The following is a 27,304-nucleotide window of genomic DNA, read 5'->3' as shown; positions in this document are numbered from 1 at the left end:
AAAAAATGGTCGAAAATAAGGTACTGTCCCGTTAAAAAACGGTACATTCGGTCAGGCTACTTCTTAGTCTTTGAATACCATATTTATGAGGCATAGGTTATCCTAGGCCGCGCAATTTGTAGATCCATATAACCGCTTTTGGTTTAAGGCCCCATGTTCTGCCTATCATTTTAGAACATGCCCATAGGGCAATGTTGGCCTCTCTAATAGTTGAATCCAGTTTAGTTTAGTATCTAGGATCACGCCTAGATATTTCACTGAAACGCTATATTTTATTTCCTCTCCTCCAAGATGTAGAGACAGATGCAGTTTTTTCTTTTTGGTGAAAGGAACAATTGTTGTTTTTGAGGGATTCATGATCCGACCTTCTCTGATACACCATGATTGTGTAGATTGTGTAAGGTTTAGGCACATCTGCATCCTACTCGATATCACGTCGTCAAATTTGTCACGTATTATTATGACTAGATCGTCAGTAAAACCCACTATTTCGAAATCTTTTGCCTCCAAGCTTCTCAAAAGGTCGTTAACCACTAGTGACCAAAGGAGAGGTGATAGAATCAGCTCCTGCTCCGAGGAGATTTGCCTATTTGTGAGCATGCCTTGAATCAATTCGACTATAGAGTCATCGAAATGTTTTCATCTCATAGCCTGTGCCACTGATACATAAGAAGCATTATCGAAAGCACCTTCGGTGTCAAGAAACGCGCACAATGCAGTTTCCTTTGACGAAAGAGATTTGTAAATTTTCATCACAAGCGTGTGGAACGCTGTGACTGTGGATTTGCCTGATTAGTAGGCTTATTGACATTTTAATAAGGGGCATTTGGACATTGATGCCGAATTTATGTATTCATGTAATACTTTCTCCATAGTTTTCCACAGTATTGATGACAACCTTATGGGTCTGAATGAATTCGGGGGTGATTTATCACGTTTCCCAGTTTTTGGAATGAAGACAGCTCCGAACTCCGAGTCCCCAAGTAGAAGGAATGTACTCTAGTATCCGACCTTAAAAATCTCGATAGAGGTGGTATTAGCTTAGATACTTCTTTTTGAATCAGGGCTGGAAAAATCTCATCTGCACCTGCGGATTTGTATGGTTGAAAGAATTTCACCGCGTTTCCTACTCCAGTAAACCAGTCCAGCAACTATCTTTGCGACCTCCTTTGCACTTCCAGGTCCTGTGAGACACCTTCGAGAACACTTTATGTCACGATTGTAACTAGGACTAGTATCAGATTGAACAAATGTAGATCCCGATAAGTGAGTCTTCATTGGTAAGTCTAATACTTTTAAGGGAGATTTTGTGAACAAACCGTCGTTCTTTTTAAGGGGATTTAGCCCGTTCGAGTGGTCATTTGCAAATGCCTTACTGAGACTTTCAACGATTGGTGTACTTTCAGTTATTGCGCAGTTATTCACCCAGGATTCTCGTTTAGATCGTCTTAGTTCTCTGCTATATACGGTTAGGACTCTCCTGTATTGAGATCAATTCGAAGTAATTTTAGCTCTATTGTGTTTTGCGAAGCTGCTCGAACCTTTTGTTCCACCGAAGAACGTTTCTTGTCGACTCTCGTCAATGGACAATTACGATTATATGGTATCTCAACTCTGATCGCGACGATGTCCCGTTTTTTGAACTTTACTATAGGAAAGCATTTAATACTTGCATTTACTAAGACAGCAGTTCTCGGGGAGTCACGCTTGTCATCGAAGAACAACTTACATGAACTTGTTTGAATACCTATTATGCTTCCTTTGCAGACCCAAGGCTCTTGAATTAGAGCTAGGGCCGTCCTCCTGGATAGCACGCTCGACGCTACTTTAGCATGATGGAGATTCCTTTGCTGAATCTTAGTGTTCTGTACTAGTTTTGGTCGCTCGTTTGGTTCTTTTGGGAGAGTCGGAATCTCATCTTTTTTACAAAGCTTGATCGAAGATCCTAAACCTCTTGTGATAGCCGCTGAGTCAGTACCGCTTGGTCCAGGAACCGCTAGCTTTTCGAGCTACGCGGGTTTCGAAGGTTCACCGCGTAGAAACTTACAAACATGTGACACGCTCTCTCTCTCATCGGTGAACAGGACTACCGGATTTTTTCGCTTTACCATTTTACATGCCGTAAAGTCGTCGATTCCGTGTTCCTTCGCGATTTTACTCATTAAATGCACTGGATAGGTCCGAATCCTCATTTTGATTGCAGGCAGCGATAACCCTTGGGATCCGAGCAGACCTCGGACGACCTGTGGCCACCTTCGCGAATAGTTACCCTTTCTTTTCTTGGTCTAAGACCCTTTTTACGGTCCACCGGGACACTTCCACGGCGATTGAAATGTCTTTTTGCGTCATTTGCGCGTGGGACAAATTACGAATACGCTGCCCCTTCGGCATGGTGCATCTGCCAAACAAAGTTCTTTCACACGCAGCCTATTGTGATATGAATTAGAGCTTGCGTGCATGCAAAGAAAACCAAAGCATTGTATCCACAGGTGAAACGGGATTCTTATTTGTATGTTGGTGCAATACGGTATATAAACACATTTCCTTGATTCTATGATCAATAAGGTAGGAAACCGATTAGTTGTGGTCAATTCGAGTTCAGAAGGGTGACATACGACCGCATAGTTATTCGAAGTTCTTATGTGCGATGAAATCAATCGACATGCTGCCACCATAGTAGCTATTGAACGGAACTTTGATGGTAAAACTGGAAAAAATGGAAAAATTGATGTAAACTAATGATATGAACAGATTGCGGAACTCGATTCTTCCGCCGGATTTCCCTTCGAATTTCGGAATTTCCGTTTCGGGTAGCTTGACATTGATATCAAATTGCCATTTAGGAACGTGACGAGATCTTCCGTTGCAATTCAACGTGACTGGGTTAGGATAGCTTAGTTGGGACTGAGTCATTTTCGGAAAAGTTTAGATTAATTTCATACAGAAAGAATTCAAACTAAAGAAGTCACAGGAGGGTTGTGTCCGAGACACGACCGCATAGTTGGCGTAGGATTCCGTTAGACTATCTGTTGATTTTGGATAGGTTTGAAGAATTACATCGTAAAACTCTTTGATAATGATTGGTTTCGATGTCTCTGTTAGGGAATACATTTCGGTAAGAACAAAAGTTCCATACTTTCATGTATTTGCAATGCCGATTTCCCCCAGGCAGCTTGGTTTTGATGTCTCTGTTAGGGACAACATTTCGATGGGAACAAAAGCTCCCCCCTACTTTTATGTTTGAAATTCCGATTTTAACACAGGCAGCTTGGTTTTGATGTCTCTGTTAGGGACCCGCCACAAGTGTCATCAATTTCGACCAATCAGAAGTGGGTATTTCCGTTAGGATAGGAGTTGAGATTTTTCAATTGTTCGATAGTTAGTTTCATGACATATATTATTTTCTTCAATATAAAAAAATGGAATCGATTGACGCAAAAATTATATCAATCGATCGATCATGAAATGACTGAGCAATAAGCGTTTGAAATTGAACAATTTTCATGATGTGCTCGACTTTCGATTTTCAATTTATACCCCAATATGTTCCCGAAAGACTATCACTGTAGTATCACTATAGCGATACAATAAAGTCAACCCAATTCATAAGAACTACAAGGAATCTATTTTTCGTCCTTTTTATTTTTTGATGGAAATTAGAATATATTTTTATCAAAGCTATAATCGTACTTCATACAGAATGTTTCCCATGTTTTCAAAATTACTTCAAAAACTTCAAAAATTCCTTTGAAATTAATTTTAAAAAATCAAAAATCATTTGAAAATTTAGCTGCCGCACTTCGTTGCTCTATTTTTTTGTCGAGTGTATTATCGAAATATTTTCCCAAAATCGATTACCACATTCACAACCGGAGCAAGTACTGCAAACAATGCTAAAATTAGTCTTAGTTTCAAAAAGGATTCATTCATAAAATTCTGTGCCACTCCGTTCATATTGAAATCAAACGCAAATATAATTAATCTACAGATACCTAGCGCAAATTCAGGAGACATTGTTTTGAACACCGACTCGTTTTACTTTTGTATTTATGATTTGAACTACGCCATATTTTTCACTTCCTGGAACTACTTTGCTATACACGTTCTGTTCCCAGCAATGTATTGGGATCTGCGATTCACTTTTTATTACTTTCTCCATTATAAATGTTTGTGTGTGTTTCTTCTTCTTTTCTCTTCGTCTAGATAATGTGGCCTTAGCTAAGACTTTTCGGGGGTAAATCTTTACTTAGATTTCACATTTTAGTAGTTTTCAAGCAGAGTTCTCACTTTGTCAACATTTATTTTTTTTTTCGATATTATTTTCAATTGCTTCAACCTTCGCTTTAGTCTTCCCTTCACTACACCAACACACACTCTTGTCAATTATTATGCCTTCTGCTAGAGACTTCTTACATTTATTCACAATTCACGCATATTCCAATAAAAAGAGAAAGAGCATGCATATCATTAGAGTTCGATTTCCTTTAGAAATTGTATCAATTACTATGACAAACATGCAATGATCACGAGAATAAACAGAATTCACATCAACTCGAAGATGCCCCCCGACCATAAAATCAACAATAAGACCGCCGACACCGAAACAAACATATGTATAGGCAAAAAACAACAGCAGTCGTTGAGTACGCAGAAACAAACACAGTCGCATGCATGTTAAGGGCATGTAAGTTACCGAGTTGTTGTTGTTCATCCGCAGACTTCTAGTGACCGGACGCAGACCGAGTCGTTACTCGTTGGAACCCTTCCCAGCTCCTCCACTCGATGACGCAGAAGACTCGACGAAAAGAGTCCACGTATAGTACCGTAGGACACACATCCACATCCCACTACCCCCGGGGCATCCGATCGATCCCTGTGTCATTACTAGATCCTGAACCCAAGCCCAAGCTGAACTGTGGACTGTGATGATAGCAGTCGCTACCGAAAGCCCAAAGTATTGGTGCATGTGTACTTAGGATTAATTCAACATTCCAATCATTGCATGTTGTTAGGGTCAACCGTGTTAAAATCCATGTATGTAATTAAAGGAAAAATTGCATGAGGGTAGAAAATCTTACGGTGGTGTGATCGGCCTTAGTATTACTAGACTCAGATAACCGCATGCACTTACTGTAGAATCAACTATGTACTTATTATTTATCGTATTATTAAAAATGTAGATCTAACAGTAGAGTGACAAAGTATCAGAATAGATCTTTACCCATTGTATCACTCACATGGAAGAGAGATATATCAGCCACTAAAACTTTAATCGTAAGATAATAAAACTTAATATTTTACAACGCAGGGATGGTTCGTCTGAAGCCGACGATTCATAATAATCTAGCCAATATAACCGTTTTGTTTCGCTTGTGTATTTCTTCGCAACAGGTACAACACAACCGATTTTGTCGATTTCACTATTGTCTCCCATCGTCGATTATCGATGAAATGCTGGTACTTTTTGCTGTCTATTTCAACTAGCACCCCCATCACCAAATATCTCCTCCCAACTCTATACTATTGTTATATTGCGCTCCTGCAGAGTTAACCATTCTACTTGTATAGCAAGTTCTGAAACGCATTCCACTCATAACAATAATCTCGCTCTCACCCGACCTGGGGTACCGAACAACAATTGGATCACACACACAGCACCCAATTAGGCCCCCAAACTGCCCAAATCTCTTTTCCTATCAAAAGATCAAGCCAATTTTTTTGTTGGCATTCTGATGTACCCCGCGCGTGAGATTACCACTGCAACAAACCACTTCAATTCGTTCTCATTATTGTAAACAACATACAAGCGCGTAAATATCATACTTCAAGCTCATTATAAGTGTATGCTAACGCTCCACATTTATTCCCCATTTGTTCTTAACCTTTTTAACTAGTTTTAGCTATGAATTAGTTTGTAATTTACAACCAAAACAAAAACAAACCTAAGCTGCTGGCGCTTGCTTTCCGAGATCTACATTTTTAACTTTCATTATTCTTCTATTATACTTCTATTATAAGGATGCTAGTGTTTATCGTAATAATTATTCCTGTATGGCTTTTGGTTAGTCTTATCACTGTAGTATTTGTAGGTTAGTTATTCGGGGTGAATTCCCCAGCGGTGAATAATATATTATAAATATGTTTTGACTGTTTGAAAATAACACGATTTTTTTGTTGGGTTGATGTTAAATATCATATCTCCCGGTAATAAAAATTCCCTATCGCCAGTTTTGGATGATGTATTCGAACAGATCATGGGAACTGTAGATATTAATAATCGCCAATGCAAGCTGTAGATTGGACGGAGTGTGTTTTTATAGCATGTAGTTGTTGATGGTGCTTATTAATAAACGATGCAATATTGAAAGTAAATATTTTGCGATTTTGTTGTGTTTCATCACTATGGTTTAATTTACTTCGAACCCTTTGGGTTATGGTAATGATCTGGAAGCTGTTGCGTAAAACCCCCCGGATAAGGAATGCTAACATTTTATTGCAATTTTCGCAGCTTCCAGATTGATCAGCCACGTGTATACATTCTTAACATTGATCGAGATTTAGATATCGCTAGTGAAAATCAACTGAAGCTATAAAATCCGAATACAGTGAAAAAAGAACTGGATTCGTAAACCGACAAAAAATCAATACTACGTATTATCGCCTAAAAACCGGTTTATTCTACCCCAATCCAACCCAGTTTTCTTATGAATAAGATAGAATCAGACTATTTTATACGGCATATCCAAACCTTCCAAAATAAATATGAATTTGAAATATATTGTTCCAATAGTATACGAGGGTCACTATTTATATTTCGGGAATTGGCAACACTGATGTCATGTGAGTCCATCTGACGGTTCCATCGTAAATTTTGACATTTTTGACGATATACGTACTCAGAACATTTTGTCATACGGACGCTATTTGTTTATTTTATATTTAGTTGAAAGTTTGGTCTCGGCAAAAAAATAGAACTGAATCGTGAACATTTTCGTGCGATGATTTTTTACGACTTTCGACGTGGATTATCACAACAAGAGTGCGTCCATCAACTTAATTTGACTTTTGGCGATGAAGCTCCATCAAAAACCACTGTGTATCGCTGGTATAGTGAATTCAATCGTGGTCGTAGTTCGCTGTCCGACGAGTTTCGTGAAGGTCGTCCAAAATCGACTGTAGTGCCAGAAAACATCGATGCTGTGCACGAAATGATTAAGCAAGATCGTCATGTAACCTATTGTGAGATTGAGGCATCCCTAAGCATTAGTTCCACCAGCATATATGCGATTTTACATGAACACTTAGTTGTGCGAAAATTATGTTCACGTTGGATCCCACATAATTTGACAATCGCTCAAAAAAAAGATTCGTGTCGATTGGAATAAATGCTTTGAAAATTGGTTTAAGCGCATGCAAAAGTTTATCGATCATCGTGGCGAGTACTTTGAAAAACAATAAAAATATATTCGCAGCTTAACTATTTGTTTTTGTTCCTATTCCCGAAATATAAATAGTGACCCTTGTACAATATTTAATAATCACTTGAGAAAAAATAATGGACTTCAAACAAAAAATTTATAAGTTTGGAACACTCCATTGTGCACTTGTGTCGCCCAGCTGCAAAACCGGCCAACTCTAAAAATAAAATTTTTACAGGAAAGACGATTTTCTGTAGCATCATACCACCGGTTTTGCAGCACATCGTGATTTTCAAACGCATGTTTTATAGGGAATTGATCGATATTGGTGCTGTTTCTCACTACCAATAAGTGGAAAAATGTACCTAAGGTCGAAAAAAACGAAAAAATGAATTTCTCAAACTTGTGGAGTTGGCCGGTTTTGCAACTAGGCGACACACTTGTTCAAAGTTGACATTTGAAAACATATTTCCGTTCGAGCGACATCTGAGAGAAATCTCTTCCCGACAAGCTCTAAAACATTTTTACGCAGCATGCCATGTATTACATTTTTGTCATCGTTGTATTGACTTCGTGAATATATGTACAGTCTATCGCAAAATTGAGTGTACAAATGCTACTTGACGATACTTTCCATTTATTTGGTATGAAATATTTTGAATACATTGATTCTTTTGATGCGCATTTATTACTAACGCATTCAACTAGCAAACCTTAAATTTCTGAGGAAAAATTAGTCTTGGAGGAAAGTTTCTTTGCGAATTAGCGTCCTTTTTTCATCAGTGATTGGTGTCAACATTTAACCATTGCTTGGGCAGTGTAGGTTTTTGTTTTTTATTGATGTTTGCATTTTTTTTATCAAAATGAAAAGTTTTAGGAAAGAAATTGCAGGAAATAGCAGAAATAGTCGAAAGAACTCACTTTACAGCAAAAAAATCATAAACAATTGGAAATGCGAAGGAACCATGGAAAATCTCTCGAGTAGAAGACACAAACGTATCCTGTCTTCTGATGATGAACGAGTAATTGTGCGAACATTGCGAAAGAACCGTTATAGGGCATTCCTAAATTGACTACCGAAGTGACCGGCATCATTGGAAGACCTGTCAGCGCAGATACTGTCCGGAGAGCAGCATACAGGAACAATCTGAGAGGTCGTATTGGCCGTGAAAATTATTTCATCTCAAAGGCGAAACGAAAAAAACGTTTGCTAATGCATATGTAAACAGACCTAAAGAGTTCTGGAACAATGTCTTTTATACGGATGAGCCGGAAACCAATCTCTTTGAACCGGATGGAAGGCAGATGGTGTGGAGGAAACCAGTATCGGCGCTCCACGTTCAGCATTTGGTTCCCACAGTAAAACTCGGCTGCAGTAGTCAGATGATGTATGGGACATTGGTGGCTTCTGGATCTGGTACCTTGGAGTTTATCGACTCGGCGATGGACAAAATGGCCTCATTGATCTTCCTGAAACGTAACCTGCAGTCTCCCGTTCTGAAATTGGCTCTCCCTCGTGATAACTACTTTCAACAGAATAATGACCCGAAGAAGACTGACCTCATCGTGCGGGAATATCTGCTCTATAATGTCCCAATCAACTCAAAACACCTCCGAAATCACCGGATTTCGACACTGAGTATCAATGGTGGGAAATCAAGAACCATCTGAAGAATAAAAATTCAGGGGACAAAGCGGAACTCAAAACGACAATTACGGAAATCTGGGAGGCTACAGTGTTCAGAAATCTCGACACGGCGCTTCCGGAAAGTGCTGGACGCCAAAGGGGGACTATACCAGATACTAGGGAATTGATTTTTGTTATCTGTTAACATTTCTGAACTGATTTTAATTTTCTTTTTGAAAAAAACTTAAACTGTATATTCCATTTTGCCACGTCTCAATTGGATATTTTTTGTTTGTATTTTAAATGTGAAGTAGGAATATGACAAATTTTTATTTTATTTTTTTTTTCTTATCACTACATGAGAGTAAAATGGATCAATTTTACGATGAATATGAGTCGCATTTAATTATTTACTTTTTAACCCAGAAAAACTCAAAAACAACAAAGCCGTATGAGGTATATACTTAATTTTGCGATAGACTGTAAATAATGAAAACTCCATGAACTGGGTCACATGCGTATTTTTAATACTCGCTTGTCCGATTGCAAATTTCCAACCTGTTAATATTTCCAACCTGTTAATATTCTTTGCATCTTATTCGTGACCGGAAAGAAACACGAAGGAAATCAGAGCTACAGAAATAATAGCAGAGGAAAATGCTCAATATCACAACAGCCTACTAGAAATATTCTGACGCGGAACAAACATAATGAGTACTAACGGTCAGTGTTTAGTCAGAACGGACTAAGTAACATAATTGAATCGTTCGTTTGAGAAACCCCATAATTCCATTTGTTCCAATTGAAAACGACGAAAAAAAATTTCTCAAAATTTTGACCTGGTCCTCCTATTTGTTGGTATCAGGTTCGGTTATTACACTCAAAACATATAATGTGAAAACACTTATCAATATAACAGTTTAAGTTCAACATATTAGGTTGAGGAAAAAGTAATCCATCATTCCCTAGATAGCTGCCTTTAGTGATCAATATCTCGCGTAATATCAATTGTACCATTTTAAGTTTATGCTCGTTGTAAAGGTGACATTTCACACTAAAAAAATTGTTTGCTGTTTTTTGTTTGTTCCATCCAGTTGTGAGTCACAGGATATCAGCAATGGAAGTCAACAAAAAGAAAATTCGGTACACATTACACTTTTTCCATCATAGAGGCGAAAATGCAAGCCAGATCGCCGTAATTGTGAATGGTATTTATGGTGCCGATACTGTAACAGAAAAATACGTGCAACGATTTTTTTAGTTTAATGAATTTAATCATTTTTTGATGTTTTTAGTGCAATATTCAGATCTCTACTGTCAACAACTGGACCGTTTAAAGCCAGTGATTGACCAGAATCGCCCTGAGTTGATCAACAGAAGAGGTGTTGTGTTCCATCAGGCATCGGGTGCTTGATTGGGATATTTTAATGCATTCATCATAAAGTCTGAACCTGACACAAAGCAATTGCTACCTTTTTTTTTTTGGTTTGCAAAACTATCAGAGTGATCAGAGATTGGAATCAAGAGAAGATTGTAAAAATCGATTGCTAGAGTTGATGAGGCTATCTTTAGAATGGCAACAGACAACGAAAGGATGTATATTTGATCCAAATCGGACAATACAAAGCATATTAATTGAAGTTTTGAATTTCACTCAAAAATAATGGATTTCTTTTTCTTCAACCTAATGTAACTCTTTGCAGTTGAAGTTCTCAAACAATATTTCTAGAAGGCTGTTGTGACGACCTATTTCTGTTGTTCCTATTTCCTTCGCGATTTTTTTTTCCAGAAATCGACTTTATTCACAATATTGTTTCGCCAATGAACCCGATCCATGGCAGCAGTTCCTCCCGGCCGCGCCGAATCTTGCTAAGTTCTGCTCCACCTGGTTCAACCACCTCGCTCGCTGGGCTTCTCTTCTTCTTGTTCCTACCGGATTCGATGCGAACACCATCTTTGCAGCGTTGCTGTCCGGTAATCTTGCAACATCACCCGCCCGTCGCACTCGTCCATCCTTGGCGACCTTCTGAATGCTGGGTTCGCCATAAAGTTACGCCAGTTCGTGTTTTATTCGGTCGAGTCAGGGATCTGTACATGTTTGTAGAGCCCACAGTAGACGTGACATCCGTTGACTATGCGTCTTTGCATTTCACGACTGTTGCTGTTGTCAGTTGTTATCAATGAGCCAAGGTAGACAAATTCCTCTACCACCTCGAGCTCGTCGCCATCGATCACAACATTACTACCAGAAAGGATTCTGTTACAATCAGTCCCTTCTGCTAGCATGTATTTAGTCCTAGACGCATTGATCTCAAGCCCAATCAGCCCTGATTCGTGTTCTTCCGATTATGTCCACGTCATCGGCTAAGTAGATAAACTGATTGGTTTTGTAAAAAAATCGTGTCACGAAAGTTGAAACCCGCTCTCCGCATAACACCTTCCAGCGCCACGTTGGAGAACAGACAGGAGAGTCAATCGCCTTGTCGAAGTCCCCTGTGAGTCTCAAAGGATTCCAACAGATCGCCTGAGATCCACACAATACACTGCACACCGTTTATCATTGCCTGAATCAGTCTTGTCAGCTTTCGAGAAAAGCCGTGTTCGTCCATGATTATCCATAGCTGTCGTCGGTCGATTGTATCTTACGCGGCTTTGAAGTCGACGAAGAAGTGGCCCTGATACTCGCGGTACTTTTGAAGGATCTGCCACAGTGTAAAAATCTGGCCCGTCGTCGAGTAACCGAATGAATCCGGCCTGATAACTTCCCACAAAGGGCCTGACCGGGTAAGGGAGTAAAATGTGCCCCCAAACCAAATCATCAGCTGTATGGCAAATATAGTATAGGATATTAAATAAGAAATTTTGGCGGTTTTTTGAACCCCTATGCAGAGCTGTCATTTTTCATCAATATCACTGACAACTGACGAGCCACGTTAGTCACCTCCTACTGACAAAAATCTTGGTCAAATGGTGACTGACGAAGTACGATGTAACACTTAGCCTATTACTGAGCTTCGTCAATACGCTTTGACCGATCAAGTAGGCGGTAAAATTGTCCGTAACGAATTGATGATTGTCGCAGATTGCATTTTATTTTCATCGAGCAAAGCTTTGATTTTCGTTCCGGTTGTTGTTTATTGTATTTACTGAAGTAAATACTAGGTCGAACACGCGATAATGTGAGAGCGATTGCAAATTATTTAGGCAACGGAATATATAATTGACCAAAGCTTGAACAATCTCTACATGCTGAAATAATGAAGAAATTTCTCTCTTCGATGAAATTTCCGCCCGATATCGAAATTCACGTATTTGAAAGTCCGTTTAGACTCATTCATATCCTTTGTTCTCCTCGAAGTTTTAAAATTTTATATAAGAATGGTATTCAGGTAGCAACGTGAACAAACACATCCTGTTAAACGTGTAACTTCCCTTACATCAGGTGACATGGTATTTCTCGTCTTGACGATCACAATGTGCTGACATGCAACATATTTTGAACGTCAAAACACTCTGACAAACTATTTAGCATCAAAGAATGAAGAATTTGTTTTGTCGGTTTATGTTTTGTTGTACGTCGTTTGGTGGTAATGGTGCAATGGTCGTCATAGTAGCCCAAATATACGCAGTGACAGTGACAAATTGCAGCTCTGCCCCTAGGTGGTTTAACATAGGATCTATAGTCAAAAACGTACTTTTTCGTTTATTTCACGCCATCCTCAAAAGCTTCGAGATAAAAATTTTAAAAAAATACTGAATGTGCATCTCACTTCGGTGTATCAAGAAAAATTATCAAGTTTTATGAAGTTATGAAGTTTTTCATCAAAAATTGAAGTATTAAAAAAATATTGAAATTTTGAAAAATTTTGGGATTTAGCGATTCAGTACTACTCTAATTCATATTTTTAAATGTATTCCTACGGCGATTTTTTTCAGTTTTGCGCAGTACAAAAAAATATTTTTTTTTTAATTTCCAAAGGGCCTGACTGGGTAAGGGAGTAAAAAGTGCCCCAAACCAAATCACCCGCTGTATGTAAAATATTGTATAGGAAACCAAGTAAAACATTTTGGCAGTAGTACCATATATTTGAGTCCTTATATGGTACCCCATGGGATCTATAGTGAAAAATGCGCTTTTCCTTTTCTTCATTCTATTCTCAATAGCTTTGAGACAAAATTAAGAAAAAATCGATAAATATCTTCAAACATTTTTTTCATCAAAAAATCTAATGATAAAAAAATTAAATACGCGGTACAAAACAAATTATATATTTTCTAGCATTTCGAAATTTTGAAAAAAAATATAACTTTGAGACCCACTTCTGCTATAACTTTTGTTTAAATGCGTTCGTATGTGTCTTTTTTCTACATGTAGCGTAATTTTTTCCTGAATTTTTAAGAGCATTGCGAGACACAAAAATAATTTTCTTCATCGTCTGCATTATTATTTTTATTTACTTGAAATCGATTATTTTATCCTATTCGTGGTTTTGAATTGTAAGATTATATTTAAAAAAAATAATAAGGATTTTTTAAGTGTTCATCTCAATTATCCGAATGATCTTTCCACAAGGACTTTATTTTTTCTCACAGAGCTCTATCGTAATGCTGACTCCTATGAATTTGGTAAACCATCTAAATCCAATGTAAAGATAATCTCATTTATTTCAAGATACGAGAAAAAAAAATCTTTGTACAGCACAATGCTCTAAATATACCGACAAAATTTAGACATATAAAAAACTAAATTTAAATAAATATTTGAGCAGTACTGTGTCTCTAAATTCAGAATAAATTGAAAATGCCCAAAAAAATATTTTTTTTCGCGCAATCCTCTTAAAAATTCAAGAAAAAATTACGCTACATGTGGAAAAAACAACACACCTGATAGCATTCAAATAAAAATTAGAGCAAAAGTGGGTCTCAAAGTAATACTTTTTTTCAAAATTTCGAAATGCCTGAAAATATATATTTTTTTTTGTACCGCGAAAAAAACTCTAAAAATTTTGAAAAAAATCACATATACCCTGAAGAGACGTAGGAAGGAATTTGAACACAAACTAGAATAGTACTGAATCTCAAAATAAAAAAAAATTAATTTAATTTAAAATTAAAATGAAAATTAATTTTTTTTTTTAGTATTTGATTTTTTGATGAAAAAATTGTTTGAAAATATTGATCGATACACCTTAGTAAGATGTACTTTCAGGAGTTTTTTTTTATATTTTTGTCTCAAAGCTATTGAGAATGGCGTGAAATAAAACGAAAAGGTGCATATTTCACCATGGATCCTATGTTGTACCATATGGTCGGGGTTCTGCCAAAACGAACCAAGCGCCAAAAACATTATTTTGAGATATTTCAATTTAAAGTTTGAGATCCCACTAATTGACTGTGTCGGATCAAATCTATCATTTTATCGCTCACGTGTTGGATGTCGAACATAATTTGTTTTTTTTTGTTTGTTTCATGCTGTAAGCACACATCTTTGTCAATTTCTGATTCAAAACCTTTAGAAATATGGAAAAAAATTACGTTTCTGCTAGACACGCAAAACTTCGTTTTCTTTGCAGCCAGAGCGAACCAAGTCCATGCTAGCTATTAACATAGCATCATTACATAACACACTAGTATTTTGTAACGGCTCTTGACTAATTTCATGAATGGTAAATATATTGACTCACTTTTGCTGTTTATGACAAAATAATATCCTCATAAATGATAAAAAATTGATTTAAGAATCCTTTAAACTTGGTTCGCTGTGGTTGAACGGAACTTTGAAAAATGCAGATCAGCGCTTCTACACTTCATTGTAGCCCGTAGGCTGTCTTACTTATTCCAGGAGCTGTCCGAAGCAAAACAATCTGTTGAAGATTAAGATCTGCCTTCTTGGAGAAAACGATCACTATCGTCCGATGCCATATTGTGGGTTTATGGTTCGCTTTGGTTGAATGCAGTTTCGTTTTTTTTTACAGTCTACTGTACAGAATTTTTGTTTTTGAACTGTTGTCAATTATCCGAATGACATGGACATTTTACATTCGATAGATTATTATTTTCTGCATCCAATGGTGTAAGTAACTCAATTTTGAAAAAAATGGCGCTTGGTTCGTTTTGGCAGAACCCCGACCATAAAAGAACTGAAATATATGGTACCACTGTCAAAATTTCATATTTATACCCTATACAATATTTTCCATACAGCTGGTGATTTGGTTTGGAGGCACTTTTCACTCCCTTACTCAACTAGGCCCTTTGGAAACATGAAAAAAAAATTGTACCGCGCAACACTGAAAAAAATCACACATATCTAGAAAAGCCATAGGAATACATTTAAATATGAATTAGACTAGTACTGAATCTCTAAATCCCAAAAAAAAAAATCAAAATTTCAATAATTTTTTGGTATTTCAATTTTTGATGGAATTTTTTTTTTTTGATAATTTTTCTTGATACACCGTAGTAAGATGCACGTTCAGTATTTTTTTTAAATTTTTATCTCGAAGCTTTTGAGGTCCCTTAATCCAGGTCGTCACCTTTTTTGAAGATGGGAATGATCACCCCATCTTTGCACTTCTCCGGTAGCTGTTCTGTGTTCCAGATCATGACTATCTCTTCGCTCAGCTGCGAGGTCACCCTTACCAGCTGCTTTGAGGTTCCTTAGCTGGTTAATGGTTAAAGACTTCCTCTTGGTATTCCAAAATATTAGACTAGAAGATGTAGTTTCTGGTGGCTACAAAGACGCCGAATAACAATACTCGATCAACCCTACAAGTTATGGAAACTGGAACAATACATAAACATTTAGTCGCGTCTAACTGTCAACGAGATCCAATGCGAAGCAAACTTTCTGTGAAATTTCATTTTCAGAGAGATTGCTAATGAAGGATTGCCTCGTGTCGAACGCAATAAGGCAAGAACCACTGAATTGGAACAAACAACCTGTGATTCGGAAGAACATCGATCTCAGGCATACACTGCGTTTCATAACTTTAGAACCACTCTATTTTTCTGAGTTTCCAGAGATATGTAAGAAGTCGGTTGAATTGGAGTATATAGTGTGGGATACAATAGCTATCTTCATACATAAGACTGGTCGCTTGAACTTCATTATAGTATCTAGGTGAGAAAAATAAAATAAAAAACAAAAATTCCAGTGTTTCATAACTATAGAACCAGATGGAAAAACTCTCACTTCTTTACAATATTAACGTCAGTTTCACATGAATTACAATAAGTTTTTAATTCGTATGTCATCTTCAATTCTCAATCAGTTCAAATAATCCATTCGGGGTGGTTTCGATCAAGCTGCACCATGTTGTAGTGTGTATAGTGTGTATTGAGTTCGGGATTGGATTGACAAAGTGAAACTCCACAATGAACTAAGTCGCATGTGTATTTTTATCACTCGTTCGCCCAATTCAAACTTTTCAAGTTATATCATGCAATTGAGAAAATTTTTTTATCATAATTTAGAAAGTTACAATCCCGTGAGGCTTCGGTTTTACGACCTGAAATTGAGCCTCGAGATGTAACTTTTCTGATATAGGTGAAAAAGCAAAAGACCGAAAACGTTTACTCTTTGGCTAATAACATTCGTCGGGTTTTTATGTGTATGAAACCCATCTTTTTATTGTTCTAATTAAAGCTTGAGTTTGAGTAAAATAAATTCGTCACCATTCTGCGTAAGAAATCTTGTTGAAATAATTATCCGAAAATAACCGCTTTCGATATATATGGCAGCGTGGTCTCTTCATTAGATTTTTGGCGACTTCAGTTTTGAATAGTTTCGTAGAACTCTCAGAACTCTCAAGACATACCTAGGGGTGGTTCTTTTTAGATAAAAAATGTTTCTGTTTCAAAAAACATAACATTGTTTAATGATTTTTTACAGTGCTTTTTAGATGTTAATTTACCTGTATAGGCCATTAATTTTCCAGCAACTATGGCTGAGATAAAATTGCAATGATACAGGAAACAGCAAGAAATGCCACTGGGAGTTAGGACAGTCGATAGGATGGCTACAGAATTTTAATTAGAAAGACTCACCCGAATGCGTTTTTGGTTCAAAGTTCATAGGAAGGATGAATACGCTTAATACAGTTATACATTTGTTTCGACTAGAGAAGCCAGAACCTTGCAACTAATCTAGTATTACCTAACGACATCATCTTTCACAGCAATGTATTGCTGTTATAACATATGGTATTTATACCTATTCCTTCGATCGAAATTTTTCAAGCATGATACCATCAGCTTGGAGGAAACATTGGCTATACTAACAATTTTTAATAACAGCTCTAATGACAACCAGTCAGTCTAATCAAATTCTCACTATGTATGATATCCAGCTGTTTTCGAAGGTATGTTTAGTTGATCCAGATCATACGGATTAGTGTGAATTAACCCGAGTTGAAACTAGAAGATCTATTTTCTCATGCTCACATCAGCATCATATTCAGTTCCAACTTACGATACTGAATTCTGATTCAACATAATACGCAATTCCCGAACTTTTGTAATAATTCCTGGGTACAGTTAGCTCATTTTTTTCTTGATATGATAGTCACCCAAGGATATAATATGAGTAATTACTACAATAGAATTTAAGTTGAAACTCGTACCTTATAGATCATATGAACACTGGCTTTATGTGCACATTCAATGGCAGCAATTTAACCCTTTCGAGGGTTAAACCGTGCAATCAGCAACACCATCTTACCAACACTAAGTGTGTCCACTACAAAGTATTTTATAGAAACCGTTCATTATAGCTTCAGTTGATATGACTAGCGTTGGGCTTTTATCACAATTCAATTTATCGTTTTTGTAAGGTTCACTGTAAGACACTCTTTTCACGCCATTATCACAAATCTTGAACTCTTATGTAGAGCTTAGAATCTTCTCTTATCTAGAACTGCATTCCGCCTACCCTCACTTCTACTCAACCATTGTACACTTCTCGTTTCAACTATCAAATCCACAATAGTTGACAATATATGAATAGATTTATGCATACACTCCCACTGCATCGACAACCCAAAGCTCACTCTCTACCACTCTCTCTCTCTTGATTGCAACGAAAAAAAAAATCAAATTTGAAAACATATATTTCCCCCTCGTTTTCTTATTGGCGCTCGTGAACTCCATCACACACAAACACAAACACACTGACTTCGTCGCCGCCCGGTGGCCATTTCGAATATCGGTAGCGAGGCGATCCCAGAAGAAAATTACACCAAGTCCCTGCCAGAACGAGACAGCTACGGAGCCCGCCGAGGACCAGCTCTAATCAGGGCCTCGGGAACGCCCAAATCGGCCAACAATCGCAAGTCCACCAACCCGCAGACCACCGCCCTGCTCTCGTCGAGCTCGACCGATTCGGAGGAGGAGGAAGAGGAGGATGAGGACTGCGGCGACGAGCAGCACCCCATTTGAGAAATATTCATCTAGGTAGTCTTGACTTCGCCTGCCTCCGCCTAAATCGCTTTTGGCCCCCGCAGTTGTTCCCCTGTTTGTGTGGAAGAACATAACCCGGCGAGTTGAGCGAAGGATGCGTCCTTCTTACACAACTGTAGCAGCATTCAGTATACTCGGTATTGTTACTGTAACTTATAATTAACCTAATTTTCCCCCACTTTGCGGGGAATGTGAAAGTTCTTATGCGATTAGGTTACCATAAAATATTTAAATTTTCTTCTAATAATTGACAAAAACCGTTAGGAATCAAAGGTAGGAAAAAAAGTAACTAAACACGGGAGCAATAACTATAGAATATTTTTTAGAGGAATAATAATGCAATTTCTGTTATGGTAAGATTGATGCGTAATGTCCAGATTCGTTTGTATGTTTTTTTGTTACTGTCTATCGTATTATTAAGCACAATGTCAGATTTTCATTAGACAACAAAACGTTTGTTTCAGTTCACACATACACTTCTTGAACTCTAGTCTTTCTCAAAAGGTAGGTTGGTCGATGGTGTGATTGAGCAAATCACTGGTTCACGTTCCATATTGGTAAATCAATCGAGGAATATCCAGCATTTGAAAAACAAGAATGGAGTCATCGGATGTTATCCATAACAAGTGAGCTTCTTTTGTTCACATTTACACGGTTCACCATCTGTGATGCATCTATGAGCTCCATGTAAATTATAGACTTTGTTTTGGAAATTCTCTCTTAAGAATACGAATACTAAAGATATCTTCAAAAGCTCGAACCGCCAAGGACCCTACACTTGATTCCTACAATGCCATCGAACACCTTCGATCTTCTACTACCATTTATCATCATCCAAATCACTAGCGTAGCAGTTATCCAGTTATTGGATTAGTAATCTCTCTTTTTATGATTCATGTACACAACCTATCAAAGTAGTTATTGATCAGTTTTAATTCCAAAAACTGTAGTGTTGATTGTTATTCGAAGAGATGACGAACCAGTCAAATCGACAATGGAATCAAGGAGCTTTTCTGATCTTCGAAACTAGATGAAACCAGAAACTGCTACTCCGTAAAGATCCGATGGACACGTATATATGTTGAGTTAAGAAGGGTCTCATCACGAACGTCACTTAACGGTGAAAACGAAATGATTGATTTGCAAGGTTAGATACGGTTGATTCTGTTTTCACCGTGAAATGATGTTCGTGATCAGGCCCGAAGAACCTGAATTGTCGGGTTTTGAATAAGGTAAACATAATTTGAGGGGTCTGATGTGTGAATTGGAATGAAACTGAGGATAACCCAGCCTGACGTAAACTCATCTGCACATCAGATGATATTAAGAGTTCCAATGGACACGTTTTTCCCGTCGTAAGATCATAAAAAACACCAAGTACTACTCGTGAGTCTTCTTCGAGCATTGCCCATGCTTCTTACCCATAGAGGACAACCGGTCGAATTAGGAATTTGTACATGGTACACTTCGTATGGGGTCGAAGTTTGTTACATCTTAATAATTTACGGAGCCCATAGTAGGCGCGACTTCCATTGACTATGCGAAAACGTGTTTAAAAATTCGTTCATCAATACTAAAGGGTGTCCCACATCAAATTAAATCACAGAAAAAAACGTTGTAGAAAATTACCTAGTTGACCGATCCTTTTCAAACCTTCAGACAATAAAATATAACCCATTGGTAAACTTGTGGCATATTTATATCATTAAACTTCAATACTATAACCGTATGCTCGCACCTTACTCTCAACTCCACTCATAAGGTTCTGTACACGTCTGGCTGCTGCTTCTTCTGTACGGAAACCCACTTCTTCATGTCTTCCTCAGATTTGATCTTCTTGGGATGCTTCCGTAGTGCCTGCTCCATAACAGATCTGGTTTTTTCGAACATCAAGACATCAGTAGGGTTCAAGAACTATATAAGTGCGTACATCTCAGCTGATGCATCTGTCATAGGTTTCAAAAAACAAACAAACAGCCTATATCACAGCTGTTTTGATGCTCGTGGTGTTGGCATCAAAACATGGCTGCCTATGAGAGGGCTGGGAGACACCCACGCCATAATAAGAATATTGGGCCCTTTGATAGAATTCGAGTCGATAAGAATTTTGCTCGTTAGCTCTCTTTTACTATTATAGATACCGAGCAAGTCGATATCATCGACCGAGTGATAGCAATCGGTGCAACTGTCTGATTTGTTCGAGTTGATTGCTTTGCTTGTGGCATATGTTCAGTGAATTATTGTGTTTTGGTTTGCGTCCCTGTTATTTTCATTTGGGAAACATTTCAGAAACGCTTAAAAATATGCAATCGCAACCCATGAAATTTGAGCTCGGCAAGACATTAGGCCGTATGAATAAAAGCAAAATTCACCTTTACTTTACTTCATTTGAGCAGTCGAGCAGTGAGATTAAGTTTTTACTACGTTTGGTATGAATAAAAGAAGCAACAAAGTATTTACTTTTCGAAAATGGATGTTTAGCTGATTTCGTATGAATAAAACAGCATTCATCAAGTATTTACTTCGTTATTATCAAGTTTGCTCATGAGCATACTTTGGATCTGAAAACACTATCATTCGTTTTAATGTCATATCCGATTTATGTTTAATGCTATCTTGCGCTTGAAGTTAAACAAGTTAACGATCCGCATTGATGGCATTGAGCTTCGTTTACTAGTTTAGGGGAGCGTGAAAAAATTGATTGATTTTCAGGCGGAATGAACACGTTTTTAAAATTTAAATTATGAATGAAAAATAACCTTTCCGTACCAAATTGGCATTCTGTTTAAATGAAAAACACTTTTCTTTGCAGGTGGTGAAAAAATCTTGTACGAATATTGTTTTTGAAGACAACTTTATATTATAATGAAAAGTTTCAGTAATGATGTTGGAAATGTATAGACAAAGGGTTAAATAAAAGTCGGAAAAAAGTGTTTTAAGTGATTAAATAACATGATGTGAACATTTTCATTCAAATTTTAACATTTGAAAACTGGCTTCGTGTCTTCTAATATGATAGGTATCACACTAACGAGATAGGGACCCAAACTATGGTCCCTAACTGAAAGTCGCCACCAGACGTCGACACTATTCCTTTTTCATCGCGAATTCATGCTTTGTCCAAAAAAAAAACGTTTTGAAACGAAACCTAAACAATCAGTTGATAGATGTTTGAAAAAGTAAAAACTATGTTCGAATTCGAAAATCAAATTAGTAAAGTAAACTTTTATTCATACGGATTCAAGTAAATACTAGGAAAGTTTACTTTACTTGGAAACGGGCAGAATAAGTAAATACTTTGTTTTATTCATACGACCTATTATCTCGATTATAATAGGACCCATTATACTACAGTCGACTGTCCCTAACTCGATGTTCTGTATCTCCATATTTTGCCTAACTCGATGGATTTCATGGCACCTTTGATTGATTTTACAAGCATTCTTCTATCTATAACTCGATACCTCGATGGTCCCTTGGATATCGAGTTAGCGAGAGTTGACTGTATTTCGAAAAATATTCAGGATTTTGAATGAACGTCGGTCGTCAGTGTTGGTGGTATTGTTCAGTGACAAACTTCACTATGGAGAAGGTCATGTAAACGAATCTTTCTTGTTTTTTTTTCGCATTGGATGGCAAAAAGGACGCGTCCTGATTTGAGTAAAGATTGGGGTTACCATCTGCCTTGATTTAGCAGGACATGTCCTGATTTTGAGATTCTTTTGGGGTGTCCAAATTTTCCCTATATTCTAGTATTTGTCCTGATTTCTATAAGAAATTCAATTTTATTGATGAATCATAATCAGGGCCTTACAATTTTGCTTTAATTGACATTTCCTAGCTCACTCATCAGTGAGTCCTTTCAATTTGCTGCATACTCATGCAGGATGAAAAAAATGCTACTCTTCTCAATAAAAGAATATCACTTCACCTCTGAACAGTCTCGTTTCGTTTCACGTTCATTTGATCCATTCTTCACACTGAAGCGAAGCTATCAAATCGTCAAATGAAAATGAAAATGTTTTAAATCTCAATGAAAATTTCGTGCTCGGAGCACGGAGCTCGAACCGTATTTACTGAAAGTAATGAAAATGACGATGTAAAAGGATGTGCAGTATGCCAGCAGGCATAATCAGTCGCTTGCGCTGGTTGTAATACTAATATGCCCTCATATGCCTCTTTTAATTCCACTTCTTTCGAAAAGACAGTCCGGGAACATTCAATTTGGAGAAATGAAACCGAATGAAACATTCAATTGGAAGCAACGATCGTCCTTTTACACGGGAAACTGAAACTGACATAAAGCCCATTCATATGATAATGAATTCGGGTAGTTTCAATCTGCAAGAGGAAGCGTTTGTTTCAAATTCAAAGGAAATGACAGCAGAAAAGAACGAAATAGATGTTTCAGTTTGAGTAGAGAATACTCACAATCGAAAAAGATTCTGGCTAATGAGAAAAGGTGAACTAAAAAGATAATTTTCATCTTCTTGTTTCGAAATTTTCAAGCTCTGATCATAATTAAATAATTTTTGTTTTTGTATTTTGTTTTTGAGTAAAAACTTTTTGGCCTCGGATTGCATCTATCAGGAACATATTTGGTACAAAATGAAAAACGAAAAATCTGCCGCATCGCGAAAATTGTCAAATTTCTAGTGCTTATTGCTCAGTCATTTGCTGATGGATTTTCGAGATATTTGCATCAATCGACTCCGGCATTTCCTCATAATTGAATACAATAACGAAAATTATATATTTTATGAAACTAACCATCGAACAACTGAAAAATGTCAAGCATTATCTACACGAAAGTCCCGCGTTCTGATTGGTCAATTGGCACAAGTAATCTGTACTCTCCCAGTTAATCATTCAATACGAATACGGGACTGTGCAATGAATTATGCGTTTGATTTGATTTTTGATGCGGTAAATCATACGTTTTGATTGGACCAATTTGCTCTCCTCCAGTTCTCACCTCAATCCCATTCGGCATTTTTTATCGTGCGCCATCCAACGACTAATCATCATCTTTCAGCCATCATCGCTCGATTGTACCTCTGGTGTAGTGAACAAAAAATACTGAACAATCAAATTAAACGCTCCTTTTCAGGGCCATCAAATTACTATCCAAAAGTTCAATAATGGAATGTTTCAAACATATACAGAATCAATTTTGCAAGAAGAGCTTAACGCAATCCTACGTCATATGCTGTCGTTTCTCGGTCACAGCCCTCCTGTAATTTTCATTGGTGACTAAAATTTTAAAATGTCTAAACGAGAGTGTCATTTTACTAAAGGATGTATATCTGGGTAAGGTTGTGACCAGACTCAATCGAAAGCCATTCAAAAGGCTTGATTGAAGACTTTTCGGACCCGCAATAACAATGGAGGAGTAAAATAGGATGGGAATGTTGGAGTAAATTGATCGTTTTCATCGAAAATTACAAAGGTGGTGAATATCGTCTAAGGATGTAGCAGAAATTTTCGAGGCAATTCAAGCTCGACACGTGTTAGCATCTAACAGCGAACTGAAAAATCGACTGAAACAAATTTCTCCCCAATTTTGTGAAGGAAGCTTTCGCTAGAGATACTAAGATTCCGTGGATATTTATGCAGGCCGCTGAAATTAACCTGGCCCTTTCCTATGCCACCCACGCTCAATTTGTGTTGGTTGTAATAGGAATCCAAGGGCTTTGGTGCAAGTTCATCAGAACGAGAGAGAAAACTCTGCTTCGGTTAGCACTGATCGCTTTCGGTGCGGAATCAATTTGTAGTATATCTTGCTTGCGCCGAAAATATGTTCGAGTTAATAAATAAATACAAAACCATTTTACGCAAATTTGAAAACAAAACCCGCCCGGGTGTAACTTGGTCACGCTACGCCACTGCCTTGACAGAATTTTGCAGGAAACTGAACCTGCGATAATCTGAAGGTGCAATATTGCAAAGTTCTCCCAAGGGAAAAAAAACCTATGCACAACATAAAACTAACCTTCAACAGTTTTGGATGATGCTGCTGGAATAGCACCTCCCGATGAGACTCCTAAAGAATTATATTGGCAAAAAGACATGAAATTGAACATTACCCGGATGGAACACGACGACAGAACATTGATTAATTCTGAAAGTTTGTCCTGGATTAGATATTATATTCATAGATATATAATAAATGAAAGAATAAGTAAGTAATATACTTTTTTATGTAAGCAGTTCTAATTTCTAACCAGGAAAACTTTGACAGCGATCCCAGTATATTTACAAAAATCAGAAAAATTGGCATATCTGGTTATGAGAGCAAGCCGTACTTTGTTTTTACAATTTCATTTGTGTGTTCTTGAAAATGTGTTCACACCAAACGCACCTAGCCAACTACACATACGTCCTATGGAGGTATTCGCATCAGTATTGATTGAAATGAAGCAATATATTCTAAATTTGTATGAAACTCATGTTTTCAGTAATTTCAAAAAAACGGAAAAGCATTCTTCCAGAAGGGATGTTATGATATGTATTGATACGACAATGCCGTAAATATGCTGTAAATAGTGCAAAAATCACGAAATTTTCCATATCGACGTTCAAAAACACCAAATGATTAGGAGTCCCCTTCGGGCATCCTCCTTGCTACGCTCCCATAGAGGACTACCGGTCGTATAAGAGATTTCAGTCAGTCAATCAATCAGCCGTTTCTGCACCCCCCTCATCACGATGAAAGCTGTACTCAGCTCGTGTATGTTGTTGCAGCTGTTGTAGATGGTATAACTACCTTGCAACGATCGCAACGTCAAACCTTTCCAGTGCATCTCCTGTAGCGCTACGATGTTGAAATTGCAGGTTCTTACTATATCCGAAAAAATTCGGGTACTCGCAAAAAAGTTCAGAGACTTGCAATTCCATGTCCCGAGTTAGGACATGAGAAACATACTCTGTCGAGGCACCGGTCCCTAAGAATGGAAGGCCCTCAAAACAAGCTGCTGTCAAAATATTCTTAAATCGACTACTTGGAGCACTGCTGTTAAATGAGCAGGTCTTGGTCTTGGATTGTAGTTGAATTGAACTTTTCGTCATCACAATCTCGTCGGAAGTTCATTCCCGCGCTCATTTGATCAGCTTTTGAAGAAATTTATCTGATACAGTTTCTCAGTTAGAAACTCATTACCTCACACGCTGAGATCAAGTATATGACACATGCTATCTTACTGGCTGTGTGCTGGAGGTGTTAAATTGTTTGAGAACCCCTCTGACAGCTGGTTCCGGTCTGGATTGAACTGCGACGACCAAAGCAAAGATTTTTGATATTTGTGATGCTCCAGATCAGTGCCGAAAATATTCACGTTCACGACATTCAAATACGGCGAATTTCAGCCTGCCTTGTATTGATAGCCTACTGCTCAAGCACCAAGCACCAACACCAGTGGAATGAACATCAACCACAGCTTGTCATGAAGTTCATTTTTTAATTGCATCTCCATTTTGGTCATGATATTCGTAACGTGGAAATTGAAGATCATTGCGTATTAGTGAAAATTAAAGCATAAAATTCAACGTCATCCAATTGAGAGTGAAATCGATTAATGGTAAAAGATTCTTTCTTGTTTCTGGCGACTTCGACAATTGAATGTATAGTAAAGCTATTGTATTTTTTATGAATCTACTCCCGATTGATCGGAAATAGCATACACCCCCCATTTTAAATAACAGACGAGCGGAAAATAAGCATTATCTTGTTTTGATTTCCGGTTTAATGGTACTGGCTCTAAATGACCAGCAATTATATAGAACCCCTACGACATACGATACATCAATATCGTATTCCATTTTGGAAAAAAATTGTGGCTTCCAGGTCATTGAAAGCGGCCGAAAATGGATTTTGTGAAGTGCGGTTAGACAAAGAAAGTGTTAGAAACTAAGTTCGTGTTAGGGCGAAATGGCGGTAATAAAAGAGCATAGAAAGCGGAAACGGAAACGGAAAGTGACTGCACCTCTCACGCTAAAGGAGTTTAATTCTCACTCCCGAAATTCTTCCAAAACTGAAAGTGACGAACCAGCCGAAAAGTGTTGAAAGTCACTTAATACAACATAACAAAAGAAACGGCAATGGAACGCTCAATGCCGTTCAACATCGCACAACGGTCACCGCTCAACGGAAACAAATGTTGCCTTTTCCGGATTTCTGGTCCTTTCTTTTTTCCTAAATATGAAAATTAAACACGATTTCAATAAAAACTCACTGCAGACGGTGAAGATCAACTTAAAGTTCGTAATAATCACCAGAAATTATCGACAGTAATTAAAGTGCCTGAATGCAGGCTTTACGAAGTTCGTTCATGCTGTTTTCGTTTAATATACCAGACAAAGTTCACGCGTCTCGACTTTTGTGTTATACTCATTATGACAGAATATGGTGTTGAGTTTCAACAGAAGAGAATTCATCCGACACTGGGAAAAAGCTAATTTCGTCATTCGTGAATAAATTTTGATAATTTGTGGCACTGCTCGAGATGATGGCATCCAAAATGATGACATGTCACATTTCTGGTTGAGACTGGATCGTTTTTACTCGGATTTCGTTATGTCATCTCAGGAAGAATAACAATCTATTCACTTTGAAACCCAAAACTGTATAACTTCTACGCTAGAGTTCACCTTTATATTTCATAATCATCACACATTCCACACATTCTAAGTTAGTACACGTTTACCAAACTGAAGATGAGAGCTTATTACAAGCTCTCGTCCGTATTTATGTTGCCGAACCCAGCATGAACATTGTTTGCAAGCACATTTAACAGTGAAACTA

The 27,304-nt window shown here is 37.5% G+C and overlaps 1 protein-coding gene across 19 annotated transcripts in view; it reads left to right on the top strand.

Annotated features, from left to right (window-relative positions):
- Nucleotides 1-27,066, top strand: part of LOC129778134 (sodium/hydrogen exchanger 3) — a 195,809-nt gene extending 168,743 nt beyond the window's left edge. For 11 of the 19 annotated variants that reach the window (XM_055784847.1, XM_055784846.1, XM_055784854.1 and 8 more), the window contains 2 exons: nucleotides 5,392-5,457; nucleotides 18,258-27,066. In XM_055784847.1, coding sequence (XP_055640822.1) covers nucleotides 5,392-5,457; nucleotides 18,258-18,483 — 292 coding nt within the window. In that variant the 3' untranslated portion in view covers nucleotides 18,484-27,066. Of the gene's footprint in view, nucleotides 1-4,203; nucleotides 4,235-4,717; nucleotides 5,458-18,257 lie in introns of all 19 variants that reach the window. The other 8 variants (XM_055784861.1, XM_055784853.1, XM_055784856.1 and 5 more) reach the window with 7 other exon arrangements.
- Nucleotides 27,067-27,304: the final 238 nt, after the last annotated feature.

The sequence above is a fragment of the Toxorhynchites rutilus genome, chromosome 3 (assembly GCF_029784135.1).
Source record: "Toxorhynchites rutilus septentrionalis strain SRP chromosome 3, ASM2978413v1, whole genome shotgun sequence".
Classification (NCBI taxonomy): domain Eukaryota; kingdom Metazoa; phylum Arthropoda; class Insecta; order Diptera; family Culicidae; genus Toxorhynchites; species Toxorhynchites rutilus.
The sequence above is the reverse complement of the archived record's forward strand: the minus strand, read 5'-3'. Positions and strand labels throughout refer to the sequence as shown.